The sequence below is a fragment of the Spea bombifrons genome, chromosome 3 (assembly GCF_027358695.1).
Source record: "Spea bombifrons isolate aSpeBom1 chromosome 3, aSpeBom1.2.pri, whole genome shotgun sequence".
NCBI classification, from domain to species: Eukaryota; Metazoa; Chordata; class Amphibia; order Anura; family Pelobatidae; genus Spea; species Spea bombifrons.
Window position 1 is genome coordinate 80,395,286 of NC_071089.1, and position 16,995 is coordinate 80,412,280.

The 16,995-nt window shown below is 41.6% G+C and overlaps 1 protein-coding gene across 2 annotated transcripts in view; it reads left to right on the forward strand.

Annotated features, from left to right (window-relative positions):
* CLCN2 (chloride voltage-gated channel 2) overlaps positions 1-16,995 on the forward strand; it is a 46,349-nt gene that overhangs the window by 28,297 nt on the left and 1,057 nt on the right. The window contains exons 11-23 of one of the 2 annotated variants that reach the window (XM_053459637.1): positions 84-168; positions 264-419; positions 722-791; positions 2,259-2,369; positions 2,462-2,675; positions 3,328-3,461; positions 13,854-13,999; positions 14,500-14,605; positions 14,687-14,757; positions 14,969-15,031; positions 16,011-16,052; positions 16,401-16,505; positions 16,682-16,768. In XM_053459637.1, the coding sequence (XP_053315612.1) occupies positions 84-168; positions 264-419; positions 722-791; positions 2,259-2,369; positions 2,462-2,675; positions 3,328-3,461; positions 13,854-13,999; positions 14,500-14,605; positions 14,687-14,757; positions 14,969-15,031; positions 16,011-16,052; positions 16,401-16,505; positions 16,682-16,768 (1,390 nt within the window). Of the gene's footprint in view, positions 1-83; positions 169-263; positions 420-721; positions 792-2,258; positions 2,370-2,461; positions 2,676-3,327; positions 3,462-13,853; positions 14,000-14,499; positions 14,606-14,686; positions 14,758-14,876; positions 15,032-16,010; positions 16,053-16,400; positions 16,506-16,681; positions 16,769-16,995 lie in introns of those variants that run through there. The other variant, XM_053459638.1, reaches the window with a different exon arrangement.

The following is a 16,995-nucleotide window of genomic DNA, read 5'->3' on the forward strand; positions in this document are numbered from 1 at the left end:
TCTTCTACATTTAGATTGTTTGTCTCTCTGTCCATTAGCTTTCTGACTGTCATCCCTTTTATCTTTGTCTTTCACACCCTTAGGCGTCTGCTGTATCCTGCTCTGGTCACGCTGCTTATATCGTCCCTTACATTCCCACCAGGATTTGGACAATTCATGGCTGGACAGGTCAGTGCCTAGCTGTGGTGGGATGAAGCTAAAGCTAGAGGGAAGGATGCAACGTTTCTTGTCACATCCTAACTGCCTGTTTGCATACATTTTAGCTAACACAGAAGGAGACACTGGTAACACTTTTTGATAACTGCACATGGGCTCAGCAGGGCATCTCTGAGGACTTTACGTACAAGGGTTTCACCAGCGCCTGGAAACACCCGAAAACCAATGTCTTTGTCACTCTGGTCGTATTCATTGTTATGAAGGTCAGTGAGACACCTATGCCGTGTTCCAGTGGACTGATATGTTTTATTGTAAAACATTTAACCTACCACTTATGTTTGTATCTAAACCCGAGACGTAATCATTAATAATGTGTGTGTCTAGTTACCCTATTTACCCTCATATGGCTTGCCTTGTGCTGCGAAGTCATTCCACATGTCAAGCACACTTTCTTTAAAGTATGACTCGCGATTAACAGTGTTAGGAATGTTTGTAGCTGTAAACATTCATCTAAATCCACTTTATATATCACTTTTTCTCTGACCAATCATTCTCTCTCTAATAGTTTTGGATGTCAGCTCTGGCGACTACGATTCCTGTACCGTGTGGCGCATTCATGCCTGTCTTTGTGATTGGTGAGTTGTTGTCAGTCCCGGACAAAGTAACATATTTTTCATATGCAACATTATCAGGCCAGTGTCCTCCATATGTCACAATCTACACATCACATTTGCAGTTCATCTAGTGAAGCAAGCTGGGCTATACACCCAAAGGGCATTAATGCCCTCATTTGCAGTTTATTTTTCCATGCAATCATTTTGTTTTGTTTTTTTGTACAATTCTTGGTAAGGGTGGAATTAGGGTTTTTGGTCCACAGGCTCCAAGATATGTTGGCACACTTTACATTGCACTGTGGATTTCCACTTTAAAAACAGATGGTTATGCATATGTATGATAAACTGGGATTTGTATCAAGATGTGAGTTGGCAGAACATTTTATTTCTGCTATTTGTGCAAACTGTTTAAATGTGCAACAGTGAAACTTCTGTTGTAATAATACTAAGAAACACATTCCCTACTTCCATAAATAGATTATATTATACATCACTATTTAAGAGGGGGCTTGTTACCGCTCCCACATAGTAGTTTGGGTTTGGTTGCAGATTTATATGAGGCATGGCAGGCTTTGCTGATATAGTGAACGCATGTCTTTTGATCCATGATCACTTTGGCAAAGTCTACATGCGCTGATCAGTTCAGTTCTACACAGATCAGATTGTAGCAGAACCTAGTTTTATATAAAAGTTTAGAAATCAATTTGTCTTTTTTCCCCATAGCATACTAACCCTGACAAGGGTAACGTCAAGGTCGACTCTTCAAATCTTTGATTTTGTTTGTGAGTGTCCCACCTGTGTATGCTTTTATATAAGGTAGATACCGGCACACTCCTTAGCACTAGGAGCAATGTAGAATAAGGTGGTTGCGTACCAATGAATCCAAATAGTAAATCTTTAATCGGACTGTTTCAATGTTTTGAGAGTGCACAGACCCAAGTTATCAGGACATAACACAAATAACACACATGCAGACTAGTGAACATTCAAATACCTGTGTACCACCTATATATGCACTATTAGAGGAGATTCACAGATTCAGATACCTTAGTTCCAACATTGTTCTGGCGTCTTGGGGTTAAATGTAATGAAATCATATGTTCTTTCTCCCCTGTACTTAATTCTGTTAAAAGGTTCGCAGATGTATCTTTCCAGCGATTTCAGCGCAAAGTAGTAAAAGTGACACATTTGCCATGGGAGAGAATGGAATGCTCTTGACAATTGCTCCACTGTTGTTCCATGGTTGCTCTTAATACATACCCTCTATGTCTCAATGTGCATTCTCAATTGAATTAACCTTTTGATTAGCCAACAAGGCCAGAGCACAAGTACACACATACAAACACATGTATATTCATATGGTGGGTGTTTTAGTGTGCTTGATTTAAAGATGAATATGATCCATTTTCATCTGTTTTGCGCTTTATTGATCTTTTTGAACCCTCATCAGTATTTCTCAGTGTCCGTCTCAAATTGCCATCCCTGCAGGTGCTGCGTTTGGCAGGTTGGTTGGCGAGAGTATGGCAGTATGGTTTCCAGATGGTATTCATACTGATGGAAGCACATACAGGATTGTACCTGGGGGTTATGCGGTTGTTGGTAAGGACTCAAAGCTACGCTAAAATACATTTTCTCCTATTTTATAGGATTCTCACTTTTAATTATCCTTTGTTTTTCCCTCTATGAACTAGGTGCTGCTGCTCTTTCTGGAGCGGTGACACACACAGTGTCTACAGCTGTCATTGTATTCGAGCTTACAGGGCAGATCTCTCACATTTTGCCCGTCATGATCGCTGTCATCTTGGCAAATGCGGTGGCTCAGAGCCTGCAGCCATCACTCTATGACAGTATTATTCGTATAAAAAAATTGCCGTACTTGCCAGAACTAGGCTGGGGACATCAAGAGTAAGTACATCCTTTTGAGATGCAATGATTTTGAGAGATTTGATCATGTTAATACAGGGTGCAAGAGCTCTGATGTATTGGGGGCCTTGTATTAAAATGGAGCCAGCATGAGAGGGAAAATGAAAGTTTTGTCACTTTGTGTGTTGTGAGATTTATGGAGAGCCTGCCTTGTTAAGGGTGCTGTAGGCCAAACTTTGAATTCACGTTTTGAAACAATGCGCTATATCGTTGGTCAAGTTTGGTCAATTGTTGTTGGTCAATCCTCCAGGCCTGACTAGGGTAGGATCCTCGATCAGGCCCCATATAAATAATAACAGAGTAAATAATAGTGGCATCTAATGGTTGTAAACCTCTGACCAGGAACACCAAGGCACTGCTGCGGGTATGAGGGGCCTTATCTTCAGGACTGCGGGCCTGACTGCTGATGAATAGCACTTGATGGAGTAGTATTGGAATGTAAGGGTGGAAGTGGATGGGGCAATCAAATATGTATAATAAGGCAGGAGAGAAAACAGGACAATGTGTCCTCTGCTTGGCTGAAAGTATCCTCAATACTCCTTTAGTGCAGCGATGTTCCACGAAGGATTTGGGAGAAAGGATGCTACCGACCACTGTATGTATGTATTTGAATGTATATTTTTTGTATCCACAGGAGGTATAATGTGCGGGTTGAGGACATAATGCTTAGAAATGTCCCCTTTGTCACTCTGAATTCAAAGTACCGGGATCTTCAAGAGCTGTTATCAAACTGTCGGTTAAAAAGCCTGGCTCTGGTGGAGACTGCGGGTAAGTTTCTTTTTTTCTTTTGTTTGTTTCTAAAGGTAAGCCTGTGAGAGGAAAGTCTCTTTTTTAATTTCTGACTATATGAGTTGCTCTATAGTTAGCACTACATGACATGGGCCATGACTGTAATGGACATACAACTTTTGGATTGGTGCTAGGCTACGGTACAGTTTTTCTGAGGGAAGGGATATACCCCATGGAATGTCCCATTTCCTAGAAATAAAAACCATTATACGGGATATAAGGATTGCTTGAATATTGCCATACTAGGAATAGGGGGACACAGTGGCCAGTATGCCTGGTTGACATCTCCATTAAACGTGTGGGCTGGTCTCATGGCTTACTGGAAATAAAGGCCTGTACATTGGGGAGAATACCTGAATCCAATTATTTTTGGATTGCAGAAGAATCTGTAGAAGAATCCAATAAAATTGTATCTGTACCAATAGGCTTATAATTATTCCTAATACAAACTCTGGAACGTATTAAGTACAGTAATTAATTAAAACTAATATTGCCTTCTCCTGCATTTGAATTTGAATACATTGGGGCATCACACGGAAGTGTCGTAAGTGGCCGCTGTGTATGTGTCCTTGGCTCCTGGCAGATGCCTCTTTTGACCTGTAGCAAAGGGCGGAATATAGACTGCACAGCTATTTTTTGCCTTTTTAATGTAGTTTAAGTAATTCCGGGGGATGTTTATGCAGCTGAGCTTCCTTTGCTAAACTATTATTTCTTTAGTTGTAAGTGTTTCTCTGAGGCTTTTAGCAACTGTACAACTTATTTGATACTAAACATAAACTGTGTCAGGGCAGCCCTGCTGTTATAAATATGTGTATGGAATGGCTCTGTGGCTAAGCTTTCTATTTTAGTGTTTGATCATATACACTTATTTGTACGTAAAAAGGGCCGCACCAGCCCTATTTTCACATCAAATAAAATTAATAAAAGGGCTGATGTCCAGCTAATATACGTGCAATTGCCTGCTGCTTTTCCGATTGCTTTAACACCATATTTACTCAGGGTGTTTTGTGCCCAAAAACCTTTAGACTTTATAATTTTTACACTGTTTCCTTAACCATATGTCCGCTTTTAAAAAATTTTGGGTACCTACACAAATGTATATATTGGGGGGGGGTCTTCAAAAACAGAGCTTTCTGTTGATACCATTTCTTAATATATATGTGTGTGTGTGTATATATATATATGTATATATATATGTGTGTATATATATATATATATATATATATATGTGTGTGTATATATATATATATATATATATATATATATACACAAAGTTCAACATTTTGCATGAATAATACATAATATTTAATCGTTTTCTTTTATGGTTACATGGGAATTAAATGAAACATGTCGGTTGCCTTATTCCGACTGGAAATCTTAAAATTCTGTGAGGCCTGTATCTCATTTGGGACTGTTTTGCAGCTCACCAACTCTAAATACCTCTGCAAAAGTATGTATTTTTGGAGAGAAGACAACCTAGGTATTTCACTAGATGCTTTTGGAGCTAATTGGCCACCAATCTCAAGCAAAGGGAGCCATAACATTTAATTTTTGTTTGCACAGATTACATGTTACTGCAGAAAAAAACCCACCAAAAATATATTCAGCTGTATCTCCAGATTTCAGAAGTACCCTGCATGCCTCGGTTTTTGGATATTTTTTAAATGTACTGGATGCCCTACATGACACTTTTTGTTGGGCCACAACCACCATCAGCCATTATCAGCTTGGTTGATAAAAGCAAAGGTTGGTGTCTAAAAAAGAAGGAATTAGATGTTGTGATCAAAGTATAGATCAGTTGGCAACCTGTTGATAGACTTTTTCATTTGTTTAACTTTTTTTTTTAAATTTTTTTATTTTAACTTTTCTGAGGCTTCTCATTCCTCTGACAAATCAGCAGTACTCATTCCTTGAGAACGAGATGCATCTTTTCATAAAGGAATCCTGTGTGAGGAGGGTTAGTGGCTACTCCCGAGGACTGCATTGCGTGCAAGGCGGTCCCATGCACCAGGAACTGGCAAGTAGATGACATTCTATGTCGTCATGATAGATTTTTGGGCCACTTTTATCATGACGCCGTGGAATGTCATGAAGGTTTTAAGTGAAGTGGGAGCTCAGTCGCCATTGACTAGTATAGGAGTGTTACAGAACACGTCCTGGATGCATACATGCGTATGCCTCCTGCTTATACTTTCTGGTTTCACTAAAGGCAGCCAGGGAGCAGAAGTCTAATTTTATAGCTCAAATCATTAAAGAATGTCGGCACAGATTTGCTTGCAGTAGAATCTAGTGTCTTTCATTCAACTGGACTGTGATTTGGATTAAAAATTGGGGGACAAGACTGCTCCTTTTAAATTGTTTTTTTTTTTTTAAGATGGTTGATGGCTTTCATAATTATACAAATACATGGACAATACCAGCCCCACTCTGAAGACCTTTTCATTGAAAGAACAAGAGATCATCCACTCTGACTTAGACAGAATTTTCACTTAAAGCATCCAAGAAGATTCTTTACAGTAATAGGATTTTGGGGATAAAGTTGGCTAGAAGGACAGGATTAGCTAGAATTTATTGATCCAGTGAGATATAATTTTATTGCAAGACAGGAGGCTCATATTTGTCTATATATATTTTCTCACGTTTGTGAGACACTTATTTTGCACTTTCCCGTTTTTCCTCATTTCGTTTCTTTATTATTTGCCCCTCTTGGTTCTTCCTTACCTTTATCCTTTGCTGGGAGCTTGTCTCTGGCTCCTCAGCAGTGTGTTTTTCTTTCTCGTCTACTCCTTTTTCCTTTGGTATTACCGTTTGTACCGTTTGCCGTTTTTTCTATTGCGGCCGCCATCTTCTCAGCTCGTTCTCGTCTCGCGAGACTTCGGGCGCCATTTTGTTTTTCTCTTTACTCGGCAACGTTGCCGCGCAGTTGTAGTTTAGGATTCAGACGTGCAGGTTCTTCTCCTCGTGTTCAGCGCTGTTATTGAGCTCCTACGCCTCGTTTCAGCTACCGGAGGAGTTATTTACCTTCCGGACAGTGCCTCAGTGTATAGGCTCTCTTCAATTTAAAAAAAAAAAAAAAAAAAAAAAAAAGTTTACTCCGGTGAGACTTTGTTTTTCTATACTGGAATTTTGCTCAGTGTTTCCCTGACATTATCGACAGGCTCATCCTGTAACAACCCTTTCATTGCCGTATCACAGCAGTATATTTTGCTTATTATCAATTTGTTTTTATTTGGAAGTCTGTGACTCTTTAGTTAATTCTACATTATGTCTGAGGATCCTAGTCCTTCTCAGGACTTTATTTTGTCATGGTTAGAAGCCAAATTCTCTTCCTCCATGGAGTCTCTCATAGCTAAAATGGCTCATGCTGCTCCTGCTCCTGCTCCATTAGATCCCTCTCTACCGCAGGAAATATCTGATGGTGATTCAGAAAAATCTGAAGTATCCCATACATCAAAACGTCCCTGGAAAGGGAATAGTATAACTGCCGGCAAAGGCAAAGGTCCTGCAAAACGTCCCAAGTTGCTTCAGGACAGATCTCAATCATTAGAGCTCGAGGACGTTAATTCCGGGGGTGTTCTTCAACTCCTCGATGAATGGAAAGCGACATCTTCGGATGACTCGCAGCACTCAGATTTTCTGGCTACGTCCAGAGATCGTCACTCACAATATATACGTGAGTCGACCGTGGGTGAGCCCCAGCAGAAGTCTACTAATGAGACGTCTTTATTATGCCAAACCGCTTCTGCTGATACTCCAGTGCATGACCCTGCAGGGGTTATTTTATTTGAGCCATCCAACATGCGCCATCCTAAGGCTACAGAATGGGCACCTCCAGAACACCTGAGTTTATACCTACAACGATGGCTACGCAAACCATTAGATAAGGAGGTGCGTAACAAATTAAGAGCAGAATGTCCTCGCCCGATCATTCCGGGAAAAGTAACGGTCACTCCTGAATTTGACCAGAATGTGGTTTCTCTCCTCTCCCAGAGAGGTCGTGACCCACGTAAAGGATTGGAACAAGGCCTGAAATCCACGCAGGATAAACTGTTGGATATAGTGGGTCCCATTACTCAAATTTTATCTTTGGCGGACCGTGCCCTTCTTCAAGATTCTATACTAGATCCTCGACTTATCAGAGACTGGGCCCTCAGGGTCGTTTGCCTGCTAGGCAATGCAAATGTGGCTATTTCCACCGAACGTAGAAAGGCGGCACTGCTCAGAATGGATCCTCGCCTAGCGGAACTAGGCTCCAAAGAGTTGGGCTCTTCTGCCAATGGACTCTTATTTGGCGATACTTTCGTGAAAGAATTAAACAGATATGTTTCTGTCATGACATCATGGACAAAAGCCAAGTCTTCCATGCGCAAGGTCTTCAACCCAGACACCCGTTTTTCCGCCAGGGCTGGACGACAGAGGGGCCGTGTCTCCAGCCGCTTCACACCCACAGGCTCCAGGAATTTCCAGCAACAGAATACCTCTTTCTACAGAGGATCATACCGTCCACGTGCTTCCTACACCCGTGGTGGCTACAGAGGGAGAGGTTCTACACCATCTTCCAGAGGCCGCTTCAATTCCGGTAAGTACTGTGTCTCATCATCATGTTTCTCTTCCACAGGTAGCAGGCAGAATATCCCGTTCCTACCATTATTGGCAGGAGATCACTTCGGATCCTTGGGTTCTTCATACGGTAAGGGGTTATCTAATAGATTTTGTTTCTCCTCCCCTACAAGATCAGCCTCCTGCTCCGGTTTTCAGACGCACTTCTGCTTCCGACCTCATAGACAACGAGTTATCGTTGCTGCTAGACAAAGGGGCCATAGAACGAGTCTTCGGTCCTCCCGTTTTTGTCAGCTCAATTTTTCTGGTCAAGAAACGCACAGGCGATCTCCGCCCGGTTATCAACTTACGGGCTCTCAACAAGTTCGTGGCCTACCATCATTTCAAGATGGAGGGCATTCATCTATTGAGAGACCTCATGAAAACAGACGACTGGTTCACTCGTCTCGATCTGAAGGATGCATATCTGTCGGTCCCCATTCATCCTCATCACCGCCAATTCCTTCAGTTCCATTGGAATCATCAATTATGGCAATTCAATTGCCTTCCTTTCGGCCTCAGTTCAGCCCCTTGGTGCTTTACCAAGCTCCTCAAGCCAGTAATGGCTTTCTTCAGATCCAGGGGCATAAGATCCATAATCTATTTAGACGATATCCTCCTGTTTTCCCAACATCCAGGACTTCTCCAATCCCAAACCTCATTTGTCATAGAGACTCTTCATCTCTTGGGTTTCCTGGTCAACATGCAGAAATCAGAGTTGATTCCGACTCAAAAAATTTGTTTCCTAGGATTCGACATCGATTCTGTGTCCGCTCTTCTTTGCCTTCCAAAATCCAAGATTGCCAACATCAAGAAGGAGATTCGCGCTCTTTTGCGCATCGATTTTTGCCCCTTACGGAGACTTTCTCGTATGGTGGGCCTCCTCTCTTCTTCGATCCAAGCGATCTTCCCGGGTCCTTTGTACTACAGAGCGCTCCAACGACTGAAAGCATCCTACCTCAGACGGATACCATCTTACGACCAACCGGTTCATCTCACTACAGAGGTACGTCAAGAACTCCAGTGGTGGCTGTTCCACATGCAAGCCTGGAACGGCCGGGCGATTTTCGGCGCTCAACCGGATTTCGTTCTAGAATCCGACGCCAGCATGCTAGGTTGGGGAGCGAGATCATTCACGGAGGCCACGGGAGGTCGATGGTCTCGAGAGGAGAGTACTTTACACATAAATCATCTAGAACTGATCGCAGGATCCTTTGCCATTCGCAGTCTGGCAAAAGACCGCTCGGACTGCTGTCTTCTCTTACGTATGGACAATTTTTCAGCAGTCCGCTACATAAATCGTTTGGGAGGAACTCGTTCCAAAGGTCTGACGGAGATTACGAAACAAATTTATCAATTTTGTTTCGAAAGAAACATATCCCTGTTGGCAGAATATGTTCCGGGAGTGGAGAACCAAACCGCAGATTGGTTTTCCAGGAATTGGCGAGATGCCAGCGATTGGATGCTCCACAGAAGTGTCTTTCGTTCCCTCGATTCACTCAGAGGTCCTCTTACGCTGGATCTTTTTGCATCCCGCATAAACCATCAGACTCCAAATTTTTTCAGTTGGCTTCCAGATCCGGAGGCTCTAGCTACGGATGCTTTCTTACAAATTTGGCCACCATCGGGAGCTTATGCTTTCCCTCCTTTTTCTCTCATTCCCAGAGTCATCCAACACCTCCTCAGGACGCGTATATCTCTCGTCCTAGTGACTCCATTGTGGCGCTCCCAGCCTTGGTTTCCAGCTCTTCTGGAAATGTCGATCCAGGATCCTCTAGCTCTCCCTCTTTTCCCATCTCTTCTCAGGGGACCAGAAGGTCAATCCCATCCTCTGATTATCGAAGGCCGTCTCTCCTTGGTTGCTTGGACGATTTCCGGGGATTTCACCCTGTCCAGGGATTATCGCAGGACGCTAGAGACTTGCTCAGAGACTCTTGGGCTCCGGGTACACACCAGGCTTATAGAGCCGCATGGAAGTCCTGGTCTGCTTGGTGTGTGGGACGACAGACTGATCCCCATTCTGCCCCTGTAGCTTTCATATTAGATTTTTTGGCAGACATGTTTTCTTCTGGTAAATCTTATAGTTCTATTAATTTGTCCCGTTCGGCCATTTCCAGTGGTCATGTCGGATCCAAGGAAGGGCCCATTGGAAAGGATCCTTTAGTTTGTCGTCTTCTCAGAGGTATTCGTTTACGACGACCTCCGACTGCTAAATACGATTCCTTCTGGGATGTTTCCATTCTCCTTGATTTTTTGCGTCAATGGCCCGATAATGATTCTTTGACTTTACGTCAATTATCGGCAAAACTTACCTTGTTACTTTGTTTACTCTCTTTTCGTCGTGTGTCAGACGTTAGGGCTTTGGAGGTTGGAGCAATTTCTTTTTCTCCTGAAGGAGTCATTTTTTCTATTCGTAGACGTACGAAAACTTCTTCGACTTCTATTTCTTATCCTTACCTATCCGAGGATCCCAAACTTTTATATATATTTTATTTTTCTTGGTATATTGATTATTTTATGCTTATGGCATTCGGATGCTGTCACGTGTCTCTCTTCTTTTTTTCAGTCTAAACCATTGTGTGGGATCTCCTGGTTCCAGTTTTACCTGATGTCCAGGGTTTCAATTTGATGCTCCGATCAAGTTTCTTCAGATGGTTCTTACCTGTTTCGTCTTCCGTTCCATGGTTCGCAGATTGCAGAAAGAGGAAGTAGGAGGGGCTGCATCCAAGTTTATACTGTTGGACTTTTTTATGATTGGTTACCAATGTTCTATTTTTAACTTTGCTGCTAAGGTGACAGTAAAGCAAGTCAAGCAAAAAAAAAAAAAATCTTGACTTTCTTTACTGTCACCTTAGCAGCAAAGTTAAAAATAGAACATTGGTAACCAATCATAAAAAAGTCCAACAGTATAAACTTGGATGCAGCCCCTCCTACTTCCTCTTTCTGCAATCTGCGAACCATGGAACGGAAGACGAAACAGGTAAGAACCATCTGAAGAAACTTGATCGGAGCATCAAATTGAAACCCTGGACATCAGGTAAAACTGGAACCAGGAGATCCCACACAATGGTTTAGACTGAAAAAAAAGAAGAGAGACACGTGACAGCATCCGAATGCCATAAGCATAAAATAATCAATATACCAAGAAAAATAAAATATATATATATATATATATAGATATAGCAAAGGTATAAACATTTCACCAATAAGCAATAATACAGGCAAAATATATTTAAGAACACTGAAGAAAAAAGGGTGGGAGGGAGGGAAATATTCGCCTCCTGTCTTTATTAAAATTCCAATTATTCGGTCATCGAGTCTAGAATAATTGTGTAATTTTATTGCAAGACAGGAGGCTCATATTTGCTTTTTTAACGTCGGGCCAATAAAGGCAATACAGCCGAAGATAAGGGCCGAAAATAAAAGGACCGAAAAGTGGATGCGCGTGACCAATCAGCTGTGTGGAGAATGTCGGAGAGAGAAGCTCCGGCGAAGAAAGCACCCGAGGCCGCTGCACCTCGGACAGAATGAGCCCCAAAATGAAGATCAATACCCGCCAGCGTGAGAAGCCAACGAATCCATCTCGCCAAAGTAGGAGAAGAAACCGGAAGAAAAGGATTAGAATAAGAAATTAAAAGTTGAGAAGCTGAAACGGGACGCAGAGGACGAGTAACAGCAAGGTAAGTCTGAAGACATCTAGCGATACAAAGTTTGGGATCCTCGGATAGGTAAGGATAAGAAATAGAAGTCGAAGAAGTTTTCGTACGTCTACGAATAGAAAAAATGACTCCTTCAGGAGAAAAAGAAATTGCTCCAACCTCCAAAGCCCTAACGTCTGACACACGACGAAAAGAGAGTAAACAAAGTAACAAACGTGAGAAAATATATATAGACAAATATTTGCCTCCTGTCTTTATTAAAATTCCAATTATTCGGTCATCGAGTCTAGAATAATTGTGTAATTTTTGAGTATAAGATTACTTTTTTCTCTTTTGAGGCACAATTGGAAATGGCCCCCAACCTAAATTACTATGTTAATATAGACTAAGATCTGAAGCAAGAGCTGCCTAATTTTAATTAATTATGTTGAAGATAAATAAATTGTGATATTTATAAAAACATTAAATGTTAATGATACGACTCTATACAGTGTCGGTTCTGACCTGACAGTGTCGGTGTTATGCACGATGATTCTCCTTTTATTCATCCAGCCGGTTTTCTTGTTACTATGGTAACTGAAAATGCCTGGTCACCACAGCAACAGGAATAAGAGTTGTATACTTTTCAGTGATCCTCTCGCTGTGCGGCATAACAATTTTGTGTGGGGGTGGGGTCGCTTTACTTAAATTCTGTAAGAATAGTAGAGGTGTGGCTGAAATTTATATTAAAACTTTTGAACTGAAAATAATACTACGGAGGATGTAAGCAAATTATCTCCAACCTAGGTGGCACGGAGATTGGTGTGTAGGCTGCATAAGCACATGCCTCATTAGCGTTGTATGCGCACCATTGAATATCGATAACGGAGCGGTTAGTTTTGCATTTGGGATTCCTCTAGTGTATGAATAATTTGATCTGCTATTTACTTTTATGTCATTTTATTGAAGTTGGAAAAAATATGTAGTGTTGCATGAATTCTTTTTTTTTTTTTAAAGTAAATTAAACGGCACATTTACACATAGACATACTAGAAGACTTTAGTGTACATTCTGGAACATCTGGAAAGGTGGATTAGATGAGGAAACAAATAGCATTTATTTTCATGTACTCATTATTTTCAGCATAACGTGGACGAAAACCACAAAATCGCATTTTTGAAATTTCCTGTACTGCGTTGGATTTGTAAAATGTAACAGGACAACAATAATCTACGGTTCTCTGTAATAAATATAGCTCTCGAGGATTTAATGGTTTCTAGTAAACAGTGCAAACTAATTGAATTAAAGGTCTTGGATGAGGTAGGCAGTTGATACTAGAACGTGCATAGACAGCAATTAAATAGATTAATAAAGTATATGAAACTCAATCTCAGTTCCAGCTAAGGGCCTGCAAGTATTCTAGTTACAAACTGTACTGTAGATAAAGCTTCACATAATTTTTTGTTTTCCTGTCTGTCTGTAAGGTGGAAAAGCATTTCTAGTTTTATAAAAAGCAATATATACACATTCAGTTTAGTATCCCATGATTAAACCTGCATTGGCTTAGTACATAGTAAGCATGTGGAAGAAAAAAATAAGGTACACCATCCCATTGCTCCTGCGATTACTTTGTTTTGCCGCTTGCTCTGTGTGCTCAGAGCAGGCCTTAGGTGTTCCGGCGCCCTGTGCGAACTACTCCTCTGGCGCCCCCCCTCACTACCCCCCCTCTGCCCCTTCACACTACCCCCCCTCTGCCCCTTCAAACTACCCCCCCTCTGCCCCTTCAAACTACCCCCCCCCCCCCCGCCCGGCGGAGGAGGAGGACCCCGCGGCGGCAGCGGAGGAGGACCCCGCGGCGGCGCCCCCTGGGGTGTGGCGCCCTGTGCGGTCGCACAGGTCGCACACCCCAAAGACCGGCCCTGTGTGTGCTCATGGTTTGTATGGAGTAGAAATGAAAGGTTGCATCGGACAAGGAGAAAGCTCAAAATAACACTTAATGACAAATGCAGAGCTGGTCAAACGTATGTGGCATTTGGGAGCGAGAAATATTGAGTCACATTTATATACTTTTAGTAGCCAAGAAAGGTTGTTTTCCTACAGATCAAATTCTAGGATCACTTTTCTTTCATTCTAGAGTCCATGATCTTGTTGGGCTCCATTGACCGCTCTCAGCTGATGGCTCTGCTGCGGTTTCAGCTCAGCACAAAACGGCGCCTGCAGCAACTTTGTGACATAGAACACGGGGGAAAGAAACCATCTGAGAGCACTGTGCGATTTCAGGTCTGCATCCGTGTTCTGTGTGTGTCAGCTGTGAATGTTTCTTAGTAGTAAATGTGAGCTATGCATAAAGAATTATATTCTTCACAATTGTATGATCTTTTACATGAGGAGGGCCCTTTTGCATTTTTTTGTATGCATGCTCTGTATATTCAGTATTGAATGGAGTATTTATATATGTGAACTGTTTCTGAAGTGTCAGAAATTCCATTACATATCTACTATATGTTCTGTAGTTTGAGTGACCTCCTGCAAATCACACTACAGGCAAAGCTAATGTAAGCCTGGTAATAATAAGCACTATTCATAGAAGGTGTCCAGAGCATTGTGTTGACAATTCACTATGGAATAAAAGTTCCTAACTATTGAGGCTTCATCTTCTTTCAAAAGATCACCTGGTTCAGGAAGCCTGTATATAATTCTATAAATGCCAATTCAGGAGTTATGTGTAGCAGCTTTAAGTATGCATTTAGAATGTTTTCATTATCATTTTTGTCCCACAGATAGCAACAGAGCAGACCACATTTTCACCATCTCGGGGGGAGAGTCGAAAACCTCTAAAGCCAGCTCTTAAGCGAAACACCAGTAGCATGTCTGGCCAACAACCAGGTATGTTATAGGGCTTGGCATAAGCATGCCAACCCTTACTACGAAGCAGGAGAGTGAACATTAGATTTTCTTTCTGTACAGATGATTCAGAAAACTCTGTGAATGCCTTGAAGAGCATCTTCTGTGCCAGAGATTTCAGCGATCAGATAGAGGTCAGAACCTATACCCTACAACTATGCCTTTCACCCTTCATTGCCGATTGCTTCTATATATATTTTTATTGCTCTTCATTATACCTTCCGTTTGACCTTCATCCTCTGTTTTTCTGCAGTTTAACACTGTTCGTCACAGCCCCTTCTTCATTCATACTCACAACTTAGTTCCCATCATTTTTTTTCTCCTATATTGTTGCTAACACAAAAGTCTCCTGTGAATCCCGAGTCTCCCACAAAATTAAAATCCAAACGACCACATCTTGGCATGGGGGTAAGTGCTGGAAAGCTCCATATTCTGTACTAGGATGTATAATGAACTAAAAGTTAACTAATCACACACATATGTAGTGCAGGTAAGTTGTGAAAGGCACTGTATAACAGGGTAGCCAACAGGTAACTATCCAGCTGTTGTTGAACCACATCCTCCCATGACGCTTTCTCAGCAAACATTTTTGGTGTTGTGGCCTTTCACATCGTGCCTTAGGGAAAATAGGAAATGAAAAAAATGGCAGAATTTAGTCCCTCAAATTCTTATGGGCTCTTAAATTTTTAACTGCACTCAGCTCAGTGCTTCCCACTGATTGCAGGAAGCGTGCTTTAGTATGCTTCCCGCACATGTGCCGTAGCGCTTCCATTGAAGTCAGTGGCAGCTGAACTCCAATTAGGATCAATGACAGCCAATCAAAGTTTAGCTGGCATACATGTGATTGGTTGCTGACACTGCCAATGATTTCAATTTGAGTAGTACATCTTATCCTACCTTTTTCCAGTAGGAACACACAGGTGAAAAAAGAAAAAGACAGAAGTCTGATTTTAAAAAAAAAACTATAACCAAAAATTACCAATGCATAAATGAGTGGAGTAAAATGGAAAATTAATTTTACCTGGAACTAGGGCTGGGTGGTCTTTTAAAGGTCAGTAACACCTGTTATTTTCCCAGCTATCAGTGACACAAATTGTACTTGTTTTTCATCTTGACAAGCAGCAACACTAAATCCTGGCGCAGGTTCTCCATGCATTCCCCCTAGTGATAGGGTTCAGAAATTAACCCTACCAGGTTCTGTTCATAACTTGCTTAACATGTTAACATACCATCAGTTAGAGAGCGCTAAGTCCATGTGTCTCTGCAGAGATTTTCTGCGGGAATACACTGCACAGCATAGGAAGGTTGGAGGGGTACTTTCATGTAAGTGATGATCTCCAGCTCATTTTTATGGCTATACACTTGCATTAAGATCACTCTGTTACAGGGCGAAGACATGGAAGAGATGGACACCATGACTCAGTCACAGGTGAGTGATTTATTGGAACAATTAAAAGAATCCCTTCAATGTGGCTAATTTTGGTGATTGGTGTGAGATGAGGTTTCTCTGCTTGTGCATTAGTTATAGCCACATGGGCACTGCCTGCTGATTAGGGACTGATTTCAACAATGGGATTTGTGTGTTAGACTGGTACTTGTTTTTCTAACAAATACTGAAGCAAAAAGGGGCTGCTTGGTTACTACTAGCATGCTGCCTGATATCTTAACTCATGGCTGGGCTCAGGACTGAAGCCAGTGGCATTTTGTCAATGCCTTTGGTAGGGGATGTTATTTAAATGGCGGGATTTGGATTTCTCACTTGGCTTTTTTTAATCAGATTTTAGAATGGGAGGAAGTTCAACTAGATGAACCAATCAATTTCAACAACTGCAAAATAGACCCGGCACCCTTCCAGCTGGTGGAAAGAACCTCTCTTCACAAGGTACTAAAATTTCACAGCGCCATCCTTTTTATATTTTCTGCAACCTTACAGGCCACTGTAACATGTAGTTTTCCTTTTATTTTCTCTATTTTCCTAATCCAAGTTTCTTTCACTTCTGCTCCGTTTTAACTAAATATTGCTCCAGTATTATTCGCTTACAGTCATCCTTTCCTTAGGCACACACAGTTTTCTCCTTACTTGGGATGGACCATGCGTATGTGACCAGCATAGGACGCCTTATTGGAATGGTGACACTGAGAGAGGTAATGACTTTCAGCCCAAAAACATAGAAGAAAAGGGAAATATTTCATAACTGTTTAGCAATGGAAGAGGCGGTGTAACTATGTGAAAGGTCTTAGAAGTAGTAGGTGGACATATGCATGAATGGTATATCTATTGTGCCATGTGATGTCACTGAAATGCAATGCACATGTAATACTTAATGCTTGGATATTGTAAATATTTCAAGGGTACATTCTTATATTCACAG